Source organism: Microcaecilia unicolor, chromosome 9 (genome assembly GCF_901765095.1).
Source record: "Microcaecilia unicolor chromosome 9, aMicUni1.1, whole genome shotgun sequence".
Taxonomy (NCBI): domain Eukaryota; kingdom Metazoa; phylum Chordata; class Amphibia; order Gymnophiona; family Siphonopidae; genus Microcaecilia; species Microcaecilia unicolor.
This window is the reverse complement of record NC_044039.1, coordinates 227,756,741-227,784,684: the sequence shown is the minus strand read 5'-3', so window position 1 is coordinate 227,784,684 and position 27,944 is coordinate 227,756,741. Positions and strand designations below refer to the sequence as shown.

General features: G+C 48.9%; 1 protein-coding gene across 1 annotated transcript in view; it reads right to left on the bottom strand.

Annotated features, from left to right (window-relative positions):
• Window positions 1-463: 463 nt before the first annotated feature.
• Window positions 464-27,944, bottom strand: part of FAM161B (FAM161 centrosomal protein B) — a 277,968-nt gene continuing 250,487 nt past the window's right edge. Inside the window, 1 exon segment of the mRNA XM_030215409.1 lies at window positions 464-1,126. Within this exon segment, the coding sequence (XP_030071269.1) occupies window positions 1,012-1,126 (115 nt within the window). The 3' untranslated portion in view covers window positions 464-1,011.

The window sequence follows — 27,944 nt, the reverse complement described above, 5'->3', positions numbered from 1 at the left end:
CCCTGAAGAGGACAGGTACAAATCAAAGTAGGGTATACACAAAAAGTAGCACATATGAGTTTATCTTTTTGGGCAGACTGGATGGACCGTGCAGGTCTTTTTCTGCCATCATCTACTATGTTACTATGTATGTTTTATACTCTTTTATAATCTTTTTATTTCATTCCTTAAAAACTTAGCTGGTGTTCATATCAAGTCTTTAAATTTGAAATATAGACACTTATTTTATGTAGTTCGTCAAAATTAAGCATATACTTCTTCACAGCGAGTCAGTCCGACATAGTGCCATGTTTCGCCTCCAAGCTTTCTTCAGCACATAATCTAGAAGCCCTTTCATCAAATACAAGATGATTTATTTTATGCATTTGATTTATATCCACATATTGAAACCAACGCAAAGTGATTGGTAGATATTTTTATGTATGCTTTTTCTTTTTGTGTGTTTCAAAAATGTACCCCAGGATTATATCTTTTTGGTCCAAAACCCCTAGCGCTCATTGTTGGCCATGCTACAAAAGCACCTGAAGGATACACTACCACCATATTTGTTTATTTAGTTTATATTCCACCTAAAAACTAGTGGGAGGTCATTTTTAACCATCCAAAAGCATCTGTTTTCATTTTTTGGATACAATTATGTGAATACTAATGTTGATCTTGCTCATACATCTACTAATGTTATAGAAATGATACAGCCAGCAAAAGGATCTATAGTACATGGTCAGTTATTCTGAGGAGTTAGGACTAAAGAAACATTCTCTTACCTTAGATACCTCACAGCATTATTTCTGATATTATAATACAAAGCATTTCTTATTTGTAAAGATGCTAATTAAATCATGCTGACATAGATGTGATTAGTCCCTTTGTACACTACAGTTCTCTTCAGTTTTCCTCATGTCTCCATGATTCCAGTATGACTAATCCCTTTGTATACTACAGTTCTGTTCAGTTTTCCTCTTGTTCCCTTGATTCCGATGTGACTAATCCCTTTGTACACTACAGTTCTGTTCAGTTTTCCTCATGTTCCCTTGATTCCTCATTTTCTTCATCTCTGTATACAGCTGGTAAACGCTGACACTCCATGGAAGAGCAACTGGCTGCATCATTCTTGGATGTCCAGACTCTGCAGGAGAAATTGTATAAATTATTAAATGTGCACACATCCCATCATCATCTGTTTATGTTAAGCTGGATAAAGAACTAAAATTATCCTGCAGTTCAGCTCAAGAATCTTTACCCCATAGGCAGAAGAGCTGAGCCCCTAATTTCGCTCTGTTTCTACATGGTAATAAGAGTATCTGTTTTTCTTGTGTATCTCTGCCAAAAGGCATCTTTGATTTTTATTGTTGTGTAATGCATCCTCTCCTTCTGTTACTTGCTTTCTATCTGTGTTAAATGTAAAAGATTGATTTGTTTTTTGTACCAGTTTACTTACTCAATTTATACTGCTTTTGACATTAATTTGAGCGGTATATCAAATTCTAACAAAACCTCACCAGAATGATATGAATTAAGACGTGGATTTTAGAAAAGGCATACAAATCAGAATTGAGACATTCAAAGTGGGATGTCTCAAGTTTGGCTAGTGTAGAGTAGGATCTGCTGACATAGATCCTGTTTTAAAATACATGGAAAAATGGATATTTATGCACTGGTTACATGTGGCAGGAGCAGCCATTTTAGAACCATAAACAAAATATCGATAGGGCGAAAACAGGCACATAAATGTTTCTGCCAACATACATGTTTATGTGGCGAAACAAATGTTTGACAGCCATTTTGAAAATATAAATGTTTATTTTCTCTAAGCTGTCCCAGAATCTAGTATCTCTTGCCAGTTTTGCATTCTAAGAGGATAGAAGCCACTGGGGGATTAAAGGATCCTGCTCAGTGTGCAGAGGTGGATAATAAAGCAAATAGAGTGTTAGGAATTATTAGGAAAGGAATGGAAAGCAAAAATGAAGATGTTATAATGCCTTTGTATCACTCCATGGTGTGACCTCACCACGAATATAGTGTGCAACTCTGGTCACCGCATCTCAAAAAAGATATAGCAGAATTAGAAGAGGAACAAAAAAGGGTGATAACGATAAAGGGGATGGGACGACTTCCCTATGAAGAAAGGCTAAAGCAGCTACGACTCTTCAGCTTGGAGAAGAGACGGCTGATGGGAAGACATGATAGAGGTCCATAAACTACTGAGTGGAGTGGGACGGGGTAGATGTAACTCACTTGTTTACTCTTTCCAAACATACAAGGATTAGAGGGCACAGAAGGAAGCTACTAAATAGCACATTTAAAACAAATTTGAGAAAATATTTCTTCACTCAATGTGTAATTAAACCCTGGAATTTGTTGCCAGAGAATGTGGTACAAGCAGTTAGCTTAGCAGGGTTTAAAAAAGGTTTGGATCATTTCCTGAAAGGAAAGTCCACAAGCCATTATTAAGATGGACTTGGAAAAATCCACTGCTTATTTCTAAGATAAAGCAGCATAAAATCTGTTTTGCTGTTCTGGGATCTTGCCAGGTACTTGCAACCTGGATTGGCCATTGTTAGAAACAGAATAGTGGACTTGATGGACCTTCAGTCTGTCCCAGTATGGCAGCCTTTGATACGGTCCCCCACAGAAGACTCGTGAATAAGCTGAAAGGGTTGAACTTAGGACTGAAAGTGGTGAACTGGATAAGAAACTGGCTGACTGACAGGTGGCAGAGGGTGGTGGTAAATGGAATCCGCTCGGAGGAAAGAAAGGTGAGCAGTGGAGTTCCTCAGGGGTCGGTGCTGGGGCCTGTTCTGTTTAATATATTTGTGGGTGATATTGCTGAAGAGTTGGAAGGAAAGGTAACATAGTAATATAGTAGATAACGGCAGAAAAAGACCTGCACGGTTCATCCAGTCTGCCCAACAAGATAAACATATGTGTAAACCTTACCTTGATTTGTACCTGCCTTATTCAGGTCACCTACCGTACAAGTCTGCGCAGCAGTACTTTCCGCCTCCCAACCACCAGTCCCACCTCCCATCACCGGCTTTGGCACAGACCGTATAAGTCTGCCCTCCACTATCCTCGCCTCCCAACCACCAACCCCTCTTCCCCCCACCTGCTCCGCCACCCAATTTCGGCTAAGCTTCTGAGGATCCATTCCTTCTGCACAGGATTCCTTTATGCATATCCCACGCATGTTTGAATTCCGTTACTGTTTTCATCTCCACCACCTCCCGCGGGAGGGCATTCCAAGCATCCACCACCCTCTCCGTGAAAAAATACTTCCTGACATCTTTCCTGAGGCTGCCCCCCTTCAACCTCATTTCATGTCCTCTCGTTCTACCGCCTTCCCATCTCCGGAAAAGATTTGTTTGCAGATTAATACCTTTCAAATATTTGAACGGCTGTATCATATCACCCCTGTTCCTCCTTTCCTCCAGGGTATACATGTTCAGGTCAGCAAGTCTCTCCTCATACGTCTTGGAACGCAAATCCCGTACCATTCTCGTAGCTTTTCTTTGCACCGCTTCCATTTTTTTAACATCCTTCACAAGGTACGGCCTCCAAAACTGAACACAATACTCCAGGTGGGGCCTGACCAACGACTTGTACAGGGGCATCAACACTTCCTTTCTTCTGCTGATCACACCTCTCTCTATACAGCCTAGCAACCTACTCGCTACAGCCACCGCCTTGTCACACTGTTTCGTCGCCTTCAGATCCTCGGATACTATCACCCCAAGATCCCTCTCCCCCTCAGTACCTATCAGACTCTCACTGCCTAGGAAAGGGATGCCTTTTAGCGGCTGACACGAAAATAGCCAATAGAGTAGATACCCTAGATGGATTAGAAAAATGAGAAGGGCTCTCCGAACCTTAGAAGAATGGTCGAGGGTCTGGCAGTTAAAATTTAATTGATGAACTGTTACAGAAACCAAGTGGTGATTAACATATTAACATTGCAAAAAAGAAAAAATAATAAAAATAAAATAAAATCTGCCCTGGCACCGCAATTTTCTAAGCTCTCCGAGCAAATAGCGGGAATGGAAACGCGCTTAGATGAAACGACCCGAAGGACCGGGGAATTAGAAGTGCGAGTTTCTGAAATCGAAGATACTGAATCAGCCAAGGCGTCCAAGATAAAAGACCTGTGGCGTGAGCTCGGAGCTCTCACCCAGCATCTTGACGACCTGGAAAACAGATCTAGGAGGTCGAACCTCCGAATAATTGGAGTACCTGAGTCGGTTCCGGACTGCTCCCTCTCCTTTCAACTCGAGCGCTGGCTCAAGACAGAATTCGCACTCTGATAGTGTAGGGCCGTTGTGCCTGGAGCGCGCACACCGATTGGGGAAGCGGAACAATACAGGAACAAGGCCAAGGGCCGTAATTGTAAAGGTACATAACTTTGTACACAAAGAAGAAATCTTGCGAGGGGCCCGATCAAAGTGGGCCACACTGACTTTTGAAGGCTCGCCTATAAAAGTATTCCAGGACTATTCCATAGCAGTGCAAGAGAGGCGGAGGGGCTTTGGGCCTATCTGCCGACGCTTGGTAACTGACAAACAACGATTTATGCTGCTATATCCAGCGCTGCTAAAGGTGCAAATTGACGGCACGTGGAGAACTTTTGCAACGCCACAAGAAGCACAACGAGGACTAAAATATGATAACACCATGGACTCAGAACAAGGTTGAGGATTCATAGCACGTGGTAGACAAACCAACAGAGGCCAAATTTGAAACAGGCACTCCTGATGAAAGGGAAGACATCCAAAATGCAGGACATTGAGTTAAGTTCACTAGAATTCTGGTTCACATATGTTGTTCATGTAAGTTTGTTTTCAGCTAATAATATGTGCAGATAAGCTATATACACATAGAGGCTTCGTTCCCTAAGATATGATTCAAGGTGGGGGGGGGGGGCAGCCCACCATCATTAGATCTACATTCCCCTAACCGATGTTCGGGAAGGAGAGTGAGGGGCTAATGGCAGGGAAGTATGGAGGGTTGGGCGGGCAGGGAATGGAAGGGAGGGAAGGAAGGAGGGGGGAGGTAGGGAGGGGAAGAGGAGGATAAAATGCAAGGCACGCATGGCGAAGTTAAAGGAATGTGGACCCATTGTGGAAGATAGATATAGACCATACAAAAAAAAAAAGGGGTTGTGGGACCATTGAGACAGCAAGAATTCACGGAGTCTGGCGATGGGAAGGGGAGAGTTGCCACGGTGAGCTGGGCACCGGGGGCTAAACTAAAAAGAAATAACCTGACAGTTAGACACTTGATCCCAATACACACCTAAGGCTACGTCAACTAGGTTCCTGACGTGGAACGTGGGAGGTATCACAACACCAGTAAAAAGAACTAAGATCCTAGCAGCCTTAAAGCGTCATAAAGCAGACGTAGCCTGCCTGCAAGAAACACGATTAACCCCAGAGGAACACCAAAAGCTAAAGCGAGGTTGGGTGGGAGAAGTGCATGCTACAGCAGCTGAGGGAAGAAAGCGAGGAGTAGCGATTTTAATTCGCAAAGGCCTAGTGGCTAAATCCCAACTAATAACCAGTGACCCACAGGGGGGGTTCATAATCATCCGCTTATGGTTACATCACAAAGAATATTTGGTAGTGGCGGTATATGGACCAAACTTGTATAATAAGTCCTTCTATGACCAGATAGTACAAACATGCCTACTTTATAGATCTCTCCCATTGTTAGTTTTGGGTGACTTTAACCTAGTAGCGGATCCAACGCTGGATTGCTCAACGCCTAGGCGTGCAGCACGGGGGGGACCTAGTGCCAGAGCTCTGCATCACTTCATGCAAGAGCTCCATGTCGTAGATGCATGGCGGACTTTACACCCAGAAGAGCGGGAATATACACATTTGTCAAGAGCGCATGGCACTTTTTCTAGAATAGATTACATCCTAATAGACAAGAAAATATTCTCCCAGGTGGAGGAAGTGGAAATCGGACCAGAAGAGGTAACAGATCACGCGATGGTGTGGGTAGACCTGAAAGTAACAGAGAAAGGTCACGGTGCTGTGGGGTGGCGGTTCCCGTCCTATCTAACCTCGAACAGAGACTTCCAAAGTTATGTACAAGGGAAGTGGGCAGAGTTTGCAGAACTTAATTCAGAGTATAAGGACCGCCCTGCTATTTTCTGGCCAGCAGCAAAAGCAGTTATTCGGGGCAACATTACTGCATACACAGCAAGACGAGAGCGCAGACTGACGGGGGCCATTGTCAATCTGGAGAAAAAGTTCCAAAAAGCGAAACGTAGATTTATTCAAACCCCTAGTACCCAACACAAAGAACAAATGCAAACTGCACAAATAGCGTTAAATACCTTGCTTCAGGAGAGAGCTGCCAGGGCATTACTCTTTAGGAAATACAAACTCCAGAGGTTTGGTAACAGAACAGGGACATTGCTGGCGAGCCTGGTCAAATATAAGGGAGGACCCCGTGTAATAACAGCGGTAAAGAACAGAAAGGAAGAGGTTCAACACAAAAGAGAGAACATAGCACAGGTTTTCCAAGAGTTCTTTAGCTCAATGTATAAGCAGGGGCTCCCGCCAGATAGAGAAGCCATTCATAACTATCTCCGAAAAGCAGGTATGGAACAATTGACGAGTGAGGAGGCAAGGGCCCTAGAAATCCCTATGTCAGGGAAAGAGCTGCAAGAATTTATTAAATCTTTGCCTCTGCACTCAGCTCCTGGCCCTGATGGCTATACAAGTGAGTTTTATAAAATCCTGGGACCCTTGGTAACAGGAGCCCTTCAAGACTATTTTGAAGAGGTGGTACGCCAGCAAACGTTCCCAGCGCATGCGAACGAGGCTCTCATAACCTTACTTTTAAAACCAGGGAGACCAGACACACAAGCGGATTCCTACAGGCCAATCTCCTTAATAAACGTTGACGTTAAAATCCTGGCCAAATTGCTCTCCAATAGACTCCATACATATCTTCCTCGCTTAATAAACCCAGCCCAGGTAGGGTTTGTTTGGAACCGACAGTCAGTAGTTAATGTGCGGCGACTACTACTAGCTATGGGACACTGCCAACACTCAAAGACTCAGTCAGTGCTAGTTAGCTTAGATGCCGAGAAGGCTTTTGACTCTGTAGACTGGGATTACTTGTTTGAGGCACTTTATTTCCTTGGGATTCGGGGATGGGTACAACGGGCGATTCAGGCCTTATATTCTCACCCGACAGCCGCAGTGCTAGTGAATGGAACTCGCACCCCACAATTCCCCATAGCACGAGGAACCAGGCAGGGATGCCCCCTCTCCCCCGCACTGTTTTTATTAGCGATCGAACCTCTGTTGAGGACCCTAGTTAGGGAGTCAGGCATTCCAGGGGTGGAGGTAGGAGGGGACAATGTTAAGGTGATGGCCTTTGCTGATGATCTTTTGATAGTGACAACACGACCCGAAATATCAGTCTCCACGTTAATTCAATGCACATCTGCCTTTGGAGGCCTCTCAGGTTTCAAGGTAAATTTGCAGAAATCTAACATTATGCAGGTGTTCCCTCAGGGGGTGGAGTCATGGGTAGCCAATGACCTTCAGTTGAAACCGCGGACAACAATTAAATACTTAGGGGTACACATCCCATAAGATCTGTCTAAATTATATGACTCCAATGTCCCCAGGTTACTATCAGAAATGATAACAAAACTGGCACGGTGGCAGGGGCTCCCCATTTCATTGTTAGGACGCATAGCTTTATACAACATGATGGTAATACCATGCTGGTTATATGTATTTCAAATGTTACCAATATACTTAAAGGGTATAGATGAAAAAAAGTTGACTCTTGCTCTGACAAAATTTCTGTGGCGAGGGAAGAAACCCAGGCTATCTTTGGACATGGTAAGCTCCCCAAGAGAGTATGGAGGATTGGGACTTGAACATCAAATCATTAACCATAGCCTGTGCTATGAGACATTTAAACGACTGGTTTAGAAGCACTACAGATTTTTCAGCAACAAAAATTGAACTGGAGTTGTTCAGCCCATATCATTTTAGCAGTTTACTCCATGGATTACAATGCAAAATATCACAAACGTTGGAGATATCTCACATCTTGCCTACTGCCCAGAAGACCTGGAGGTGGCTATGTAAATTGCATCACTGCTCTTACAAAGTGACTCCACTTTTGCCACTAGGAGGAAACCCGGAATTTCCACCAGGTGCCCTATACACTATATTTACTAGATGGACAAAACAAGGAGTCACGTATCTACAACCCATACTTACGGAGAATGGGAGACTACAATCTTATGTGCAACTACAAGGCCTAAAACTTCTAGGGCCTAAAGACCAGTTTCACTACTGGCAACTAAAACAGTATGTGACCAGTTTGCCCTGGGAGGCACTTGCAGAGGACATTCAAGAGGAACTACCCACAGCTTTGTCCTTGAACTCACAGCAGAAGGTACCATTATCATACCACCACAGACATATAAAAGACACCAAGTCGGAACTGGACTATGCTAAGTATGCTAGAGACTGGAGTAAGGAGCTATCGGTGCAGGTATCTCCTAGCATGTTTAAGGAGCATGTGTTGACATTAAAACAAACAACTAATTGGGCCGTGTACTGGGAGTCCCAATACCGGTTTGCCCTCCGGCTTTATGTTCCACCCCGACGGACTTTCCACATGGGCTTATCTCCGGACGGGGCTTGCCCCAAGTGTGGAGAGGATGGAGCAACTCTGGGGCACATGTTCTGGAGTTGTCCCCGAGTTGTGCAGTTCTGGACTAGCCTAGTTAGGCAAATAGCGAAACTGTGGAGGACAAGATGGACATACGCGCCCTTACTATTATTTGGCAAGCCGCAGCTCAGCAGGCCAAGACCTAAAGGCTATTCTGACTTTGTGAAAAGAGCCATCATGATGGCAAAGAAAAAGTGAATGATACATACCTGTAGCAGGTGTTCTCCGAGGACAGCAGGCTGATTGTTCTCACGACTGGGTTGACGTCCACGGCAGCCCTCACCAACTGGAACAAAACTTCGCGGGCGGTCCCGCACGCAGGGCACGCCCACCGCGCATGCGCGGCCGTCTTCCCGCCCGTGCGTGACCGTTCCCGCTCAGTTGAATGACAAGCAAAAATGATCAAAAACGCAACTCCAAAGGGGAGGAGGGAGGGTAGGTGAGAACAATCAGCCTGCTGTCCTCGGAGAACACCTGCTACAGGTATGTATCATTCACTTTCTCCGAGGACAAGCAGGCTGCTTGTTCTCATGACTGGGGTATCCCTAGCTCTCAGGCTCACTCAAAACAAGAACCCAGGTCAATTTAACCTCGCAATGGCGAGGGTACAACAGAAAATTGACCTACGAAGAACAACTAACTGAGAGTGCAGCCTGACCAGAATAAATTCGGGTCCTAGAGGGTGGAGTTGGATTTACACCCCAAACAGATTCTGCAGCATTGACTGCCCAAACCGACTGCCGCGTCGGGTATCCTGCTGGAGGCAGTAATGTGATGTGAATGTGTGGACAGATGACCACGTCGCAGCCTTGCAAATCTCTTCAATAGTGGCTGACTTCAAGTGAGCCACCGACGCTGCCATGGCTCTGACACTATGAGCCGTGACATGGCCCTCTAGAGTCAGCCCAGCCTGGGCATAAGTGAAGGAAATGCAATCTGCTAGCCAACTGGAGATGGTGTGTTTCCCGACAGCGACCCCTATCCTGTTAGGGTCAAAAGAAACAAACAATTGGGTGGACTGTCTGTGGGGCTGTGTCCGCTCCAAGTAGAAGGCCAATGCTCTCTTGCAGTCCAATGTGTGCAACTGACGTTCAGCAGGGCGGGTATGCGGTCTGGGAAAGAATGTTGGCAAGACAATTGACTGGTTAAGATGGAACTCCGACACCACCTTCGGCAAGAACTTAGGGTGAGTGCGGAGCACTACTCTGTTATGATGAAATTTAGTATACGGAGCATGAGCTACCAGGGCTTGAAGCTCGCTGACCCTACGAGCTGAAGTAACTGCCACCAAGAAAATGACCTTCCAGGTCAAGTACTTCAGATGGCAGGAATTCAGTGGCTCAAAAGGAGGTTTCATCAGCTGGGTGAGGACGACGTTGAGATCCCATGACACTGCAGGAGGCTTGATAGGGGGCTTTGACAAAAGCAAGCCTCTCATGAATCGAACGACTAAAGGCTCTCCAGAGATGGCTTTACCCTCTACACGATAATGGTAAGCACTAATCGCACTAAGGTGATTCCTTACTGAGTTGGTCTTGAGGCCAGACTCCGATAAGTGCAGAAGGTATTCAAGCAGGTTCTGTGCAGGACAAGAACGAGGTTCTAGGGCCTTGCTCTCACACCAAACGACAAACCTCTTCCACTTGAAAAAGTAACTCTTTTTAGTGGAATCCTTCCTAGAGGCAAGCAAGACACGGGAGACACCCTCAGACAAACCCAACGAAGCGAAATCTACGCCCTCAACATCCAGGCCGTGAGAGCCAGAGACTGGAGGTTGGGGTGCAGAAGCGCTCCGTCGTTCTGCGAAATGAGGGTCGGAAAACACTCCAATCTCCACGGTTCTTCGGAGGACAACTCCAGAAGTAGAGGGAACCAGATCTGACGGGGCCAAAAAGGCGCTATCAGAATCATGGTGCCGTGGTCTCGCTTGAGCTTCAGTAAGGTCTTCCCCACCAAAGGTATGGGAGGATAAGCATACAGGAGGCCGGTCCCCCAATGGAGGAGAAAGGCATCCGACGCTAGTCTGCCGTGTGCCTGTAGTCTGGAACAGAACAGAGGCAACTTGTGGTTGGCCTGAGAGGCGAAAAGGTCCACCGAGGGAGTGCCCCACTCTTGGAAGATCTTGCGTACCACTCTGGAATGGAGCGACCACTCGTGCGGTTGCATGACTCTGCTCAGTCTGTCGACCAGACTGTTGTTTACGCCTGCCAGGTATGTGGCTTGGAGAAGCATGCCGAACTGGCAGGCCCAACACCACATCCCGACGGCTTCCTGACACAGGGGGCGAGATCCGGTGCCCCCCTGCTTGTTGATGTAATACATTGCAACCTGATTGTCTGTCTGAATTTGGATAATTTGACAGGACAGCCGATCTCTGAAAGCCTTCAGTGCGTTCCAGACCGCTCGGAGCTCCAGGAGGTTGATCTGAAGATCCTTTTCCTGGAGGGACCACAGTCCTTGGGTGTGAAGCCCATCGACATGAGCCCCCCCAGCCCAGGAGAGACGCATCCGTCGTTAGCACTTTCGTGGGCTGTGGAATTTGGAATGGGCGCCCCAAGGTCAAATTGGTCCGAATGGTCCACCAGCGCAGTGAATTGCGGCAGCTGGTGGAGAGGCGGATGACATCTTCTAGATTCCCGGTGGCTTGAAACCACTGGGAAGCTAGGGTCCATTGAGCAGATCTCATGTGAAGACGAGCCATGGGAGTCACATGAACTGTGGAGGCCATATGACCCAGAAGTCTCAACATCTGCCGAGCTGTGATCTGCTGAGACGCTCTGGTCTGGGAAGCCAGGGACAGGAGGTTGTTGGCCCTCGCTTCTGGAAGGAAGGCCTGAGCCGTCTGAGTATTCAGCAGAGCTCCTATGAATTCCAGAGATTGGGCAGGTTGGAGATGGGACTTTGGGTAGTTTCTGAGGAAAGGGGGAGTAGGAGGAGTAGGCTCTTGAACAACACCAGTAGGCGACGTAGGTAGGAACAATCTCTTTATTTAATTATACACTCGACTCAACTTTGGGTAGTTTATCACAAACCCCAGCAGCTCCAGGAGGCGAATAGTGCAGTGCATGGACCGGAGAGCTCCCGCCTCCGAGGTGTTCTTGACCAGCCAATCGTCGAGATATGGGAACACGTGCACTCCCAGCTTGCATAGATACGCCGCTACCACCACTAGGCACTTTGTAAACACCCGTGGGGCAGAGGCGAGCACAAAGGGCAGCACACAATACTGAAAGTGCCGTGCGCCCAGGCGGAATCTGAGATACTGTGAGCTGGCAGTATCGGGATGTGAGTGTATGCGTCCTTTAAATCCAGGGAACATAGCCAATCGTTTTTCTGAATCATTGGCAGAAGGGTGCCCAAGGAAAGCATCCTGAACTTTTCTTTGACCAGGAATTTGTTCAGGCCTCTCAGGTCTAGGATGGGGCGAATCCCCCCTGTTTTCTTTTCCACAAGGAAGTACCTGGAATAGAATCCCTGCCCTTCCTGCCCGGGTGGTACGGGCTCGACTGCATTGGCGCTGAGAAGGGCGGAGAGTTCCTCTGCAAGTACCTGCTTGTGATGGGAGCTGAAGGATTGAGCTCCCGGAGGACAATTTGGTGGAAGGGAGGCCAAATTTAGGGCGTATCCGCACCGCACTATTTGGAGAACCCACTGGTCAGAGGTTATGAGAGGCCACCTTTGGTGAAAAAATTTTAACCTCCCCCCGACCGGCAGATCGTCCGGTACGGACACTTTGAGGGCGCCTATGTTCCCATGGATCCAGTCAAAAGCCCGTCCCCGGCTTTTGCTGTGGAGGCGCAGGGGGCTGCTTAGGCGCACGCTGTTGACGAGAACGAGCGCGCTGGGACTGTCCCTGTGCCTGACGAGGCCTTCGGGCCGGCTGGGTGTACCTACGCTTGTTAAAGGCGTAGGGCGCAGCCTGCCGGGCCCGGGAAAAACGTCCACCTGCTGAGGTGGATGCTGAAGGCGCCCCGTGGGAGAGCTTGTCGAGGGCGGTTTCCCGCTGATGCAGTTGGTCTACCAGCTGCTCGACCTTCTCACCAAAAATATTATCCCCCCGGCAAGGGACGTCGGCCAGTCTCTGCTGGGTGCGGTTGTCCAGGTCAGAGGCACGCAGCCATGACAGCCTGCGCATCACTATACCTTGGGCCGCAGCACGAGAAGCCACGTCACAGGTGTCATATATACCCCTGGACAGGAACTTTCTGCACGCCTTCACAGCTGCCTGACCACCTCCTGAAAAGGCCTGGACTGCTCCGGCGGGAGCTTGTCAACCAGGTCCGCCAGTTGCGTCACATTATTCCGCATGTGGATGCTCGTGTAGAGCTGGTAAGACTGGATGCGGGTCACGAGCATGGAAGATTGGTAGGCCTTCCTCCCAAACGAGTCCAGAGTGCGAGACTCCCGCCCCGGGGGCGCCGAGGCGGTATCCCTCGAACTCCGTGCCCTCTTGAGAGCAGAGTCCACGACCGCCGAGTCATGAGGCAATTGGGGCCGCATTAACTCTGGGTCCAAGTGGATTCTGTATTGAGACTCTGCTTTCTTGGGGATGGTGGGATTAGATAGTGGTCTCAACCAGTTCCGAAGCAGTGTCTCTTTGAGGACATTGTGCAACGGCACCATGGAGGACTCTCTAGGTGGTGATGGATAGTCGAGGACCTCGAGCATCTCAGCCCTCGGCTCATCCACAGAGACCACGGGAAAGGGAATGCAAATAGACATATCCCTGACGAAGGAGGCAAAGGAGAGGCTCTCAGGTGGCGAGAGCTTTCTCTCTGGTGAAGGAGTGGGGTCGGAGGGAAGGCCCACAGACTCCTCTGAGGAGAAATATCTGGGGTCCTCCTCCTCCCCCCACGAGGCCTCTTCCTCGGTGTCGGACATGAGCTCGTGCAGCTCAGTCCTCAACCGGGCCCGGCTCGACGTCGAGGCACCGAGGCCTCGGTGGCGTCGTCGAGCGGTGGACTCCCGCGCCGGCGGGGATGAAGCTCCCTCCATCGACGTCGACGGGGACTCCACCTGCGTGGCGGTCGAGACCTGGCGTTGGCGTCGAAGGCCTCGGCACCGGGCTAGAGCACACCGGCGCCACAGTCAACGGCGCCGAGGGCGCAAGCACCCCCGGCGCCGGCACAGTCTGGCACATCAGCCCTTCCAGAATCCCCGGAAGGATGGCTCGGAGGCACTCGTCCAGGCCTGCTGTCGGGAAAGGCGAGGGGACCGGTAGAGGCGTCGGTGCCGGAAGCTGTTCGGGTCCAGGAGACTGCACCGAAGTGCTGGAACCCTGACGTGGCGGTACCTCTACTACAGAGGGGGACCTCTCCTCTCAACGCTGCCGCTTCCTCGGCGTCGACTCATCCCCGGCGCCGGCAGCCAGATGCGTCGTGGGCGACCGATGACGGTGCTTCTTCGCCTTTTTGCGGTGCCCGTCATCGGCGCTTGGTGGAACTGAGGAGGTCGATCCCCCTCGGCCTCGAGTCTGACAGGGTTCGGTCCCAAGGGCCCTGGGCAGAGGGAGTGACCGGGGCCGATTGCCCCCGCGGCTTCTCACCCCTGCCTTCACCGGGGGACCGGCGGGCCGACGGGACCTGTGCTCCTGGGGTCGATGCCATCGGTTCCGATTTCTTGGACATCGATACCGGTACCGAAGAACCGGCCGTCGATACCGATGCCATCGAAGTCGACGTCGAGGGGCCTGCGCAAGTTCCAAAAAGACGGTCCTGAAGAACTTGCCTCGCTACCTGTGTCCGTTTCCGGAGACCGAGACACAAAGTAAACATCTTGGTATCGTGCTCCGGCCCGAGGCACTGGAGGCACCAAGCGTGAGTGTCGGTCTGCGAGATATGCCGGCCGTACCGACCACACTTTTTAAATCCACTCGGGACCTTCGAGGACATCGACGGAAAAATCGCGTCGGCGAAGTCAAAGTCATCGATGGTGGCGGTAAAATTCACACCTCGAAAATAAATCGACCGCGCGGCCACAAGGCCGCAACGCGAGGCCCCAGCTAAGAGATGAGGGAAAACAAAGTTCAGCGTTTTTTTTTTTAACTAAATAGAAAAAACGGAGAACAACGAAAAGAGAAAAAGAGAAAATTCGCGGCGAAAGCGCGATCCGGTTTCCGGGGCTGACAGAGAGAGAGACGAACACGGCTCTCTCCAGCGCGGAAAAGAAAAGACTGAGCGGGAACGGTCACGCACGGGCGGGAAGACGGCCGCGCATGCGCGGTGGGCGTGCCCTGCGTGCGGGACCGCCCGCGAAGTTTTGTTCCGGTTGGTGGGGGCTGCCGTGGACGTCAACCCAGTCGTGAGAACAAGCAGCCTGCTTGTCCGCGGAGAACTATCTTAACAGACTGGATGGAGGTAAAAGGACCATCGATTCAGGTATGGAGAACTCAAATGATACTTCTGATGAGGTTGGAGAGACTAGCATGCAAGGAAAAGCCTTGCACAGAGCTTGATTTATTCATAGACAGATGGAGCCCATTCCTAGGCACAATGCCCTCAGAGGCAAGAAGCCAATTATTGAATATGTAATTATGTGTCATTGCTGTACACCTAGAATATTAATAACCAGGGGAGTAAGAGATGGGTTAGAGGGAAGGGAGGGGAGAATAGGGAAGGGAGGGGAAGGGGTAAGATAGAGTAGGGAAAGGTATAAAACGATGGTAGATGTTGTCTTAGTGGAAGAATGTTTGATTGTATTGTTTCATACCATCAATAAAAAAAAAATGATTTAAACATAAAAAAAAATAAAATAAAAAAATTCCTTTATATAATATTAATTTGTGCTCAGTTTTTTTGGTGTATTACAATGACCCAAAGATTTGAGATATATATATATAAACACCTTCCCCTGGCTGCTGCCCTCCCAAACGCAGGGCTGCCTGGCGCTGCAGCCAGGCAGCTCTCGGATGGTCCCTCCACTCCTTCCCACCCTCAGCTCCCCGATCGACAGCTCTCCTCTCTGTTCCTCCCCCCCCCCCCCCCCCGCACGTGTTTAACCCTTTTTACTTTCAGGCACAGCAATGGCAGTGAAGAGGACAACACAGCGGGCTCGCCTCCAGCTTCTCCCTTCCCTCACACAGTGCCACGCCTTCTGCAATGATGCATTTCCTGTTTCCGCGAGGGCGGGACACTGTGAGGGAAGGGAGAAGCTGGAGGCGAGCCCGGTGTGTTGTCTTCTTCACTGCCATCGCTGTGCTTGAAAGTAAAAGGGTTAAACACGCGGGGGAAGGAACGGAGAGGAGGGCTGTTGGGGAGCTGAGAGAGGGCAGGGAGAGTCACTGGACACGGATGGGAGGGGAGGGCAGGAGGAGAGAAGAGATTGCTGGACATGGATGGATGGAGGGGAGGGTAGGGGACAGAGGAGAATTGCTGGTCATGGATGGATGGAGGGGGCAGGGGAGAATGGAGAGTTGCTGGGCATGGGTGGATGGAGGGGATGGCAGGGGAGAATGGAGAGTTGCTGGACATGGATGGATGGAGAGGATGGCAGGGGAGAATGGAGAGTTGCTGACATGGATGGATGAATGGGGGCAGGGGAGAGGAAATTTGCTGGATATGGGTGGATGGAGGAGAGGGTAGAGGAGAATGGAGAGTTCCTGGACATGGAAGGAGGAGAGGGCAGGGGAGAGAGGAGAATTGCTGAACATGGATGGATGAATGGAGGGGGCAGGGGACAGAGGAAATTTGCTGGATATGGGTGAATGGAGGAGAGTACATAAGTAGTGCCATACTGGGAAAGACCAAAGGTCCATCTAGCCCAGCATCCTGTCACCGACAGTGGCCAATCCAGGTCAAGGGCACCTGGCACGCTCCCCAAACGTAAAAACATTCCAGACAAGTTATACCTAAAAATGCGGAATTTTTCCAAGTCCATTTAATAGCGGTAGAGGAGAATGGAGAGTTCCTGGACATGGAAGGAGGAGAGGGCAGGGGAGAATGGAGAGTTGCTGGACATGGATGGATGGAGGGGAGGGAAGTCAGGAAGGAGATGCACATGGATGGAGGGAAGAGAGGAGAGGAGAAATGCTGGATATGGATGGAGTGGAGGGCAGTTAAGAGAGAAGAAATGTTGGACAAGGATGGAGGGAAGGAAAGACAAAGGAAGGAGATGCACATGGATGGAGGGGAAGGGAGAGAGGAGAAATGCTGGACGTGGATGGAGTGGAGGGAAGACAGAGGAAGTAGATGCACAAAGCGAATAGAAAAACTAAATGATCAGACAACAAAGGTAGAAAAAAGTATTTTATTCAGAATTTATTAATTGGAATATGTCAGCTTTTGGAAATGTGCATCTGTGATATTTTGCATGTAAGTTTCAATTTTTTTTTAGTATTGCTGCATGCTGAGTCTGACTTCTTGAGGTAACTTTCCAGTTCAGTATTATGCCTTCATATCCCGCGCGAGGTGGTGGAAATGAAAACAGTAACGGAATTCAAACATGCCTGGGATAAGCATAAAGGAATCCTGTGCAGAAGGAATGGATCCTCAGGAGCTTAGTCGAGATCGGGAGGCAGGGCTGGTGGTTGGGAGGCGGGGATAGTGCTGGGCAGACTTATACGGTCTGTGCCAGAGCCAGTGGTGGGAGGCAGGACTGGTGGTTGGGAGGCAGGGATAGTGCTGGGCAGACTTATACGGTCTGTGCCAGAGCCGGTGGTGGGAGGCAGGGATAGTGCTAGGCAGACTTATACGGTCTGTGCCAGAGCCAGTGGTGGGAGGCAGGGATAGTGCTAGGCAGACTTATACAGTCTGTGCCAGAGCCGGTGGTGGGAGGCGGGGCTGGTGGTTGGGAGGCGGAGATAGTGCTGGGCAGACTTATATGGTCTGTGCCAGAGCCGGTGGTTGGGAGGCGGGGCTGGTAGTTGGGAGGTGGGGATAGTGCTGGCCAGACTTATATGGTCTGTGCCAGAGCCGGTGGTTGGGAGGCGGGGCTGGTAGTTGGGAGGTGGGGATAGTGCTGGCCAGACTATACGGTCTGTGCCCTGAAGAGCACAGGTACAAATCAAAGTAGGGTATACACAAAAAGTAGCACATATGAGTTGTCTTGTTGGGCAGACTGGATGGACCGTGCAGGTCTTTTTCTGCCGTCATCTACTATGTTACTGTGTCATGTGTTTTTCATGTGTGATCAAGGTGCAGTATTCTGCTAGCGTGTAATATTTTTGTTCACTAGGTTTGTACTGGTGTTTTAGAGCCCAGTGTAATTTCAGTGCTGCCTTTCCACGCATAAGGTTGTAGTTTGTCCTGTCCTTGGAATTAGTGCTGTTATGGTTTGGTAAGGTTATGAGTGTGTTTTTGCACAAATTTGTGTATACTGTTTTGCAGTGGAGAGATTGTGTGTTGGCTTTACTGAGGTGGCACCAAAACATCAGAAAGGGTGTAGAGTCTAAATCATAACACACTACCTCTTGAAGGATCTACATATGGTCGTTAATAAAAGGAGATCATTGTGAACACTATCCACCCTAAAAGAGTGTTTTGTGGCTCTGCATGAGAATTGTGATATTATGATCCCTTGTTTCATATTGTTGATGATCTGCATTTTCTGTATGGGTGGTATATTGGTGTATTAGGGTCTGCCCAGTGTAATATTTATTTATTTATTTGCTGCATGTGTACCCCACATTTTCCCACCTATTTGCAGGTTCAATGTGGCTTACATAGTACCGTCAAAGACGTTTGCCCAGTCGGTGGATAACAAATACAAAGTTGTATAGTGATCGTATGAGATATAAGTGGAGGGTCGGAATGGATGAAGATTGCGTGATGTCCTGTTCGATCATAGTCATGCTGTGTTGGTAGGTGAAGAGGATTACATGGGGTCGTTGGGGTAGGCCTTTTTGAAGAGATTGGTTTTTAGTGATTTCCTGAAGTTCAAGTGGTCGTGGATTGTTTTCACAGCTTTTGGGAGCCCATTCCATAGTTGTGCGCTTATGTAGGAGAAGCTGGCTGCGTAAGTTATTTTGTATTTCAGTCCTTTGCAATTTAGGTGTAGTGTAGGTTTAGGTAGGATCGTGATGATCTGACTTTGTTTCTTATTGGTAAGTCTATAAGGTCTGTCATGTATCCTGGGACTACGCCGTACATGATTTTGTGGACTAAGGTGCAGATTTTGAAGATGATCCGTTCTTTGATTGGGAGCCAATGCAACTTTTCTCGGAGGGGTTTGGCACTTTCGAAGCGTGTTTTGCTGAATATCAGCCTGGCTGCTGTATTTTAGGCGGTCTGGAGTTTTTTTTTATGAGTTGTTCTTTGCAGCCTGCATAGATTCCGTTGCAATAATCTGCTTGGCTTAGGACCATTGATTGTATTAGGTATCGAAAAGTTGCTCTTAAGAAGAAAGGTTTTAATCGTTTGAGCTTCCACATTAAATAGAACATTTTCTTTGTTACAGAGTTTACTTGGCTCTCGAGGGTAAGGTTTATTTATGTTACAGTAATGTTCTGAGTGTGTTTTTGCACAAATTTGTGCATAGTGTTGTGCAGTTGAGCGATTGTGGTTAGTATATGTTTTGAGCAACCACTTTATTCTTTGACATATGATGCATATCTAATGTCTAAATTTAATAAAAGGTATTAATTGTGACTATTTTATTTTTCTTAGGTTTTTTTTTTCTATGTTGTCAGACAATTATGGATATAAGCTCCACCCCTGGCCCCACCCCTAACCCCGCCCCTTTAGCCTCCCCAAACAGTTGGGCCACCAACCGCCTATGCTTACAATGCTGAGTGCTGATGGTCCCGGCGCCGATTCAAAATGGCCACCGAGAGTTGTTGGCCTCGTGAGACTTCAACTCTCAGCGGCCATTTTTAATTGGCGCCAGGAGGGACCGTCAGCACTCAGCATTGCAAGGAGAACAGTATGCAGGGCTGCGCTCTGGGCAGGAAAGAGGGGGCTCTTTCCTGCCCCGAAGAGGTCACTAGACCACCAGGGCAGTTGAGTAAGTAAGGAGAGGGGAGGCTAGGATAGGACACCATTAGGCCCACCTGCCAGCCTGCCCGGAAATCCGGACAAACGGGCAGGCTGGCAAAACCCGCCCGGTTGCCCAGCCATGTCCTCAAAAAGACGACATATCTGGGTAAAACCGGACAAATGGTAACCCTAGGCCAGGCCCTTGAAAAATCCATTTGGTGACCAGCTCTCTGTCTCGCAGAAGGCCGACCTAGAGCACTTGATACACCAGAATCAAGATGTGTTCTCTAGACTGCCAAGCTAGACCCACGTTGCAACTCATGATGTTTTCACCGAGCTGGGAGTGGTGCTTTTATAATGGCTTTGACCTTTTTGGTAATAATTGGTGTTATTTTATATAGTATAACGTTACTGCATGGGTGTGAATTATCAAAAGCACTTGTGCAAAATCTGTTAATAGAAATCCACAAAGTGAAAAATACTTCAAATAAATTATCAAAAGGAAGGAAAAAGCCTCAAAGAGCTTGAATCTAAGCAGATTAACAGATGGATCAAAATGATCTCTTACTCTTTCATCATCGGCTAAAAAAAACTTCCAATTGTTGATAAGAAAAGTGTAAAAACTTGATTAAATTCTAAAGCTCATAATATTATCAAATACCAAAAATAAAACAAGCAGTCCAACTCAACAAGATTTATCTTTAAAGAGTTGAATATGGTGCTAGCTGAAGGATATAAATGATATATATAAATGATTTAGAGATGGGAGTAACTAGCGAGGTAATTAAATTTGCTGATGAAACAAAGTTATTCAAAGTCGTTAACTCGCGACAGGATTGTGAAAAATTACAGAAGGACCTTACGAGACTGGGAGACTGGGCGGCTAGATGGCAGATGACGTTTAATGTGAGCAAGTGCAAGGTGATGCATGTGGGAAAAAAAAACCCGAATTATAGCTACGTCATGCAAGGTTCCACGTTAGGAGTTATGGACCAAGAAAGGGATCTGGGTGTCGTCGTCGATAATACACTGAAACCTTCTGCTCAGTGTGCTGCTGCGGCTCGGAAAGCGAATAGAATGTTGGGTATTATTAGGAAAGGTATGGAAAACAGGTGTGAGGATGTTATAATGTTGTTATATCGCTCCATGGTGCGACCGCACCTTGAGTATCGTGTTCAATTCTGGTCGCCGCATCTCAAGAAAGATATAGTGGAATTGGAAAAGGTGCAGCGAAGGGCGACTAAAATGATAGCGGGGATGGGACGACTTCCCTATGAAGAAAGACTAAGGAGGCTAGGGCTTTTCAGCTTGGAGAAGAGACGGCTGAGGGGAGACGTGATAGAGGTATATAAAATAATGAGTGGAGTGGAACAGGTGGATGTGAAGCATCTGTTCACGCTTTCAAAAAAATACTAGGACTAGGGGGCATGCGATGAAACTACAGTGTAGTAAATTTAAAACAAATCGGAGAAAAATTTTCTTCACCCAACGCGTAATTAAACTCTGGAATTCGTTGCCGGAGAACGTGGTGAAGGCGGTTAGCTTGGCAGAGTTTAAAAAGGGGTTAGACAGTTTCCTAAAGGACAAGTCCATAAACCGCTACTAAATGGACTTGGGAAAATCCACAATTCCAGGAATAACATGTATAGAATGTTTGTACGTTTGGGAAGCTTGCCAGGTGCCCTTGGCCTGGATTGGCCGCTGTCGTGGACAGGATGCTGGGCTCGATGGTCTTTTCCCAGTGTGGCATTACTTATGTACTTATGAACCAAGCCCAACCGCTGCTTCTCAGACAGTGTATACTGCCCTCGGGCCAAAGATGGCCAGTGTTTCGCTTCGCTGCGTCAGGGTCCCGAATGGTGAAAATTCTTAGACGTAGTATTCTGCGCAAGTTCCTAGGACTAAGCCTAAGAATTATATGCAAAAATGTTAGCAAACCGCTTGTCTACCATTATACCCAAAATGGTAGGAGACCATCAAGTAAGTCAGTTTCGTGAAGGGCCAAAATGCGGTTGCAAGTGTTGCTGGCAATAGAGTCGGCCAAAATGAGAGATATAGAGGCAATAAATTATTAGTTTTGACATAGAACGCGCTTTTGACACTGTCTCCTGGACTTATTTGTGGGATGTACTGACCCTCTTTGGCATTGTGGGCAATGTTTATAAGAGAATACAATTGCTTTACCGGCAGCCGATGGCTCAGGTTCTTGTCAATGGTGTCCTGACCCCATCCTTCCCAGTGGAAAGAGGCACCCACCAGGGATGTTCTCTATCTCTGATCTTATTCATCCTTTGCATGAAACCTCTGGCTTTAAAAATGTTAAGCTTAGATGTTGTCAGGGGTACACTTGTGGAGACTAAAGAGAAAAAATAGCATTTTTTGCTGATGATGTCTTGGCATTGGTCTCAGACCCCCAGAGATCACTACCAATACTGCTTTCCACTTGTTGAAGCAGTTTGGCTGTTTCTCAGTACTCTAAATTAATGCTGAAAAGTCTGAGACCTTGAGTCTGAGGGTAGGCTTGGAAAAGAGGTAGGAAGGGACCTTCCTTTTACGGTGGGTGGGCCCCCAACTTCGTTATTTGGGGCTCAAGTTCTCAAGGGACCTCTCCAGATTATATGCTCTAAATACGGACCACCTGCTGCAAGCAACAAAGGATTTGTGTAATAAATGGATGAACCTGCCCCTTACTTTCTGGGGTAGGATTCAGTTGGTAAAAATGACCCTTTTGCTCGTGGTTATACCTCATTCAACACCTCCCCTATGTTGATATGTAAAGATGTGCATACCTGGAATGGGTATGTTGGTCGCTTTGTGTGGGGTGGGCGGAAGCCACGAATAGCTCTTTGATGTCTACAGCTGGGAAAAGGTGACGGTGGTCTGGGACTTCCGGATCCGAGAGCTTATGCTATAGCCAGCCAGTTGCGATATGTTTGGGACTGGCTGTGTGGCACTAGCCTGTTTTGTGACCATCCCCTAGACAGCTCCATTTGATCCATGCGAGAGCCTGTAACCTTCCATTGAAATTAGGCAATTCTGTGCTCCTTCAGCCAATGCGAAGAGCATGGAGTGCCTTTAGGAAGCATTATGGGCTGCACTGTCATAGCTCTAGATATCTCCCGGTGATAGGTAATAGAGATTTTGAACCAGGTATGACTGATAAGGTTTATAAGAGGTGGGCACTTAACGGGTTAAAAAGGGGCAAGGCACGGCAAAAAAGGTGAAATTAGATCTTACCTGCTAATTTTCTTTCCTCTAGACCCTCCAGACCGGTCAAGACGCGTGGGTTATGTCCTCCTACCAGCAGAGGGAGACTGAGAAAACACTAAGCTTTTGAAGCCTGTATATATAACCTGTGCAGAACCTCCACTAGCCAGTATAACCCTGACAAAGCAGAGAAACAAAAAACACTAACAACAACTAGCAACCCTGTACGTGGTCACAGTAAACTGCAAAAACAAGAAACATCTTCCGCTCGCTCTTACGGAAACATGTTCCTTTGCCTTGATAAACAGTTGGGCTTCTACAGGTGGACTATCAAAGAAGAGCCCCACCTGTCCCAGACTCCTATCACAAAACAGCAATAAACAGTCTGCAATTAGAGAAACAACAATCTACAGCTGCCAAGAATTATCCAACAAACACACCTCCTGGCCTCCAATACAGACAGGGCGGGCTCTTGACCGGTCTGGAGGGTCTAGAGGAAAGAAAATTAGCAGGTAAGATCTAATTTCACCTTCCTCAGCGACCCTCCAGACCGGTCAAGACGCGTGGGACGTACCAGAGCAGTAACTAACTTACGGGAGGGACCTACTAAGGCCAGAGGTCAAAACTGCTGCCCCAAAGCGCACCTCGTCCTTTGCATGCACAGGAATCCTATAATGCTTCACACAGGAATGCAATGAAAACCAAACCGCAGCCCGACAAATATCTAACGGAAAAATCATATTATTCTCCGCCCACGAGGCTGCCATTCCCCTAGTGGAATGAGCAGACCAGCCCCTAGGCACCACAGGACCCTTCAAGTAAGCAGATGCAACTGCCTCCTTCAACCACCGTGCTATGGTCACCTTAGGAGCCGCTGCACCCTTCTTTGGGCCACCATGAAGAATGAACAAACGGTCAGAGGCTCTGAAGTCCTGAGTTCCAGAGAGATAACAACTCAAAACTCTCCTGACATCCAGCTTGGCAATACCACGCTGCTCCGAATCTCCAGCCATATCATCCAACACTGGCAGAGAGATGACCTGATTAACATGGAACTCGGAACCACCTTGGGCAAAAAAGGAAAGCACCGTCCGCAACGAAACCTTTCCCTCAGAAAAGGACAAAAATGGTTCCCTACAAGACAAAGCCTGAAGCTCTGAAACCCTCCATGCTGAAGTAATCGCCACAAACAAGACCGTCTTTAAAGATAAATCCTTACAAGATGCCGATACCAGAGGCCCAAACGGAGGCCTGATCAAAGCATCCAAAACTAGCTTCAAATCCCACGGAGGCACCATCCGTCACTGAGGCGGACGCAGCAACTTAACACCCTTCAAAAAACGCACTACCTCAGGCACAGAAGCGAAGGACTTTCACTGAAGCTTCCCACGAAAACATGACAAAGCTGCCACCTGAACCTTCAGTGTAGACAAGGCCAGACCCCTATCAACACCATCGTGCAAAAATTCCAAAACTTCCGCTACCGAAGAGCGAAACGGCCGAACCCGATGGTCTTCACACCAGTGTTCAAAGATTCTCCAAACCCGGACATACGCCAAGGAAGTGGATCGTCTACGGGAACTCAACATCGTAGCAAAGCCACTGGACGAAAGCCCCTTCTTCAACTTGTGCCGCTCAAGAGCCAAGCCGTAAGCGAAAACCGAGCCGGATCCGGCATGATTATTGGGCCTTGACACAGAACTGATCCTAACAAAGGAAGGGCCGCCGCCCCTGCCAACCGCACCAGGTCTCCGTACCATGGTCGACGCTGCCAAACCGGAGCCACCAGAATCACCCGACCGGAGTGATGTTCGATGCGCTATATTACTCGACCGACTAACAGCCATGGAGGAAACACATACAGCCACTCCCGAGGCCAAGGCAACAGAAGAGCATCGATTCCCTCCGCTCGAGGGTCTCTTCAGCGACTGAAAAAATCTCTAAACTTGCGCATAGCGAGCCGTTGCCCTAAGATCTATCACCGAAAGTCCCCAGACCGACACAACTCGCTGGAACACTGACCGAAGAAAAGACCACTCTCTGGGATCTAGAGTGTGCCTGCTGCGATAATCTGCATCTATGTGACCTACCCCGGCCACATGCGCTGCCAAGAGATCCTGACGATGAGTTCAACTACGCCACCAAGGCTCTTCGTCCCCCCTTGACGGTTGACATACGCTACTGCCATGGCGTTGTCGCAGAGCACTCGGACTGCCTTGTGGCGAACTACCGACGGCAAGGCCTGGAGCGCCACCCGAATGGCCCGAGTTTCCAGCCGGTTGATGGACCACTCTGCTTCTGCCCGAGACCACCGGCCTTGAGCTACCTGACCGAGACAATGTGCCCCCCAACCTTGCAGACTGGCATCCGTGACCATTACCAGCCCCTGTGGGGACTCCAACGGCATTCCTTTTCCCAAATTGCGCGGGTTGAGCCACCAGTGCGGAAAACACATCTCCAAGTCCTGTGACAGAGGGGACCAACGACTGAGCAGAGCTGACTGTACCTGACGCATGTGCGCCCTGGCCCAAGGAACTACCTCTATGGTCGCCGCCATCAGGCCCAGGACCTGACGATAAGTACGGGCTGTCGGCGCCTTCTCTGCAAGGAACCGACGAATCGTACCCTGCAACTTGGAACCAAAAGGCCGCACGAAGGAAAGTGAAGATAAGCTTCCGTCAAATCCAGGGAAGTGAGAAACTCTCCTTTCCGGACCGCACCAGTGACCGACCGCAACGTCTCCATCCGGAAAGAGGGCACCTTGAGTACCGTATTGACCCTTTTGAGATCTAAAATGGGACGAAAAGTGTCCTCTTTCTTGTGGACCACAAAATAGATCAAATAGCACCCCGAGCGTTGCTGATCTGAAGGAACAGGAACCACGGCTCCCAATGCGAGCAGCCACCGCAGAGTGTCCCTCACTGCTGCCCTCTTGCTCCAAGACCGACAGAGGGATTCCAGAAACACTTCAGGAGAACAGCTTTCGAATTCCAGCGCATATCCGCCTCGAAACACCTCGAGAACCCACTGATCTGACCTGATTTGGCCCCAGCTCTGGTAAAACAGACTCAGCCGAGCCCCAACATGCACCAGAGCCTGAGCCCGCACCCCTTCATTGGGAATTGCGGCCTGAATACTAACTCCCGCGGAAAAGCCACGCCCTCCGCGACGACTCTCACGAAAGAACTGTGTGCGCTGGAAAAACCGACCCCTAGAGGTCCTACTACTACTACTATTAAACATTTCTATAGCGCTACTAGACTTACGCAGCGCTGTACAAATTAACATGAAAAGACAGTCCCTGCTCAACAGAGCTTACAATCTAAATTGGACAGACGAACAGACAGCTAGGGGTAGGTCCCACTCGATCTGCCCGGCCTATACCGCTGAGCCTCCCTAAACCGTCCCCGAGAGGAACTAGCTCTGGCCCCTGCCTTGAACCGAAAATCTGGAGCCATAGAACCTTGGTATCACTAAGACCTCACACTAACTTGTCCAAATCTTCTCCAAAGAGCATAGCTCCCTTAAGAGGCAGAGAACACAACTTAGCCTTAGAAGCCGCATCTGCGACCCAACCTTGTAAACCGAGGGCCCTACGCGCTCCCACAACCATAGCCATATTTTTGTCTGAAGTACGCAACAAATCATAAAATGCCTCAGACAAAAAGGATGAACCCATGTCCAAGTTGGCTAACTCCTGACCCCCCCAGAAGAACCAACGTCTACCGAATCATCCAGGAGCTTCTCGGCCCAACGAAAACATGCCCGAGCTACCAGACCCCCACAAACCGAGGCCTGCAGGGCTAGAGCCGACAAAACAAAACTACGCTTGAGAAAAGATCCCAACCTCCTATCCTGAGGATCACGGAGGGCCGTTCCTCCATCAACCGGGATAGCCGTAGCTATAATTACTGCCGTCACTACTGCATCTACCGTGGGAGCCTTAAAGGAATCCCTATCTTCCTGAGGGAGGGGATAAAGCCTCGCCATTGCCTTTGTCACCTTACACAGCAAATCCCATTCCTGACAAATCATCTCCCGGAGATCCTTGTTCATAGGGAAGGATCACGCCTGACGCTGAATGCCCTTCACCAACGGATCCTGGCCAGTTTCCCCCAAAGCCACCTCAGGACCAAACTGAAGGGTGGACGACACCCAATCTATGAGTTCTGACAGCTCATCTCTATGGAAAATCCGCACTACTGAAGGATCCTCTCCAGGAATCCAACAATCCTGCTCCTGAGAGCCGTCAATTCCATCTGACTCCCCCAGATCACTAAGCGCAGCTTCTGCAGCTACAGGAGAAAAACAATGCCTGTCCTCTGACCACTCTAACCGCGGTCTCTCAGCCAAGACGGAAACAGCCCCCTCTTCCAATTGGAGGGGGGGTCCCGATCTCCAGGCCTGATACCGCGTCCAGACAAAATCTGGAGGAAAGCCCACCATTCCTGGACCGTCATTAGGCCCTTTTGTGCCAAAAACGGAGGCCACAGGCCCAAAAACAGCTGACTCCACGGGCCGCGTCGGACTCAAGATGGCGGCCGTTCCCGCCGAAACTGTTCCCGCTGACAGCGGCCCTGCCTACGCTCCCGCTGACCCGGAGACTCCCAACACCATCGATCCCTCCGAGGTCAAGTCGGGGGGAGCCGCAGCCACCTTTATAGGCGCACCGCAAAGCTTACACTAAACGCCCGGCGCCTCTACCCCTCGCCACGAGCATGTGCGACATCGGAGGAGCTGGGCCGCCATAAACCACGAGGGAAGGGAAAAGCTGTTCCGCAAACGCGCCAAACCAAAAACTCACTCACACTGCAAAAGCACTGAAGAAAGCGCTGCTCCCTCGTTCCAGCAAGGAATCGAAACCCACGTTCAGTCCGCTGAAAATAAAGAAATAAATGCCCTTAAAGGCCCAGTACTCCAACTCTGGCAGCTGGAAATTGTAAGGCACTCAAGGCTACAATACTGAGAAAGCAGCCGAGGCACAAAGCTGCCAAGCAAAACGAAATAGAATAACTGACCTTAAAGGCACAGTACTCTAATTCTGGCATCTGGAAATTGTAAGGCACTCAAGGCTACAATACTGAGAAAGCAGCCGAGGCACAAAGCTGGCAAGCAAAATGA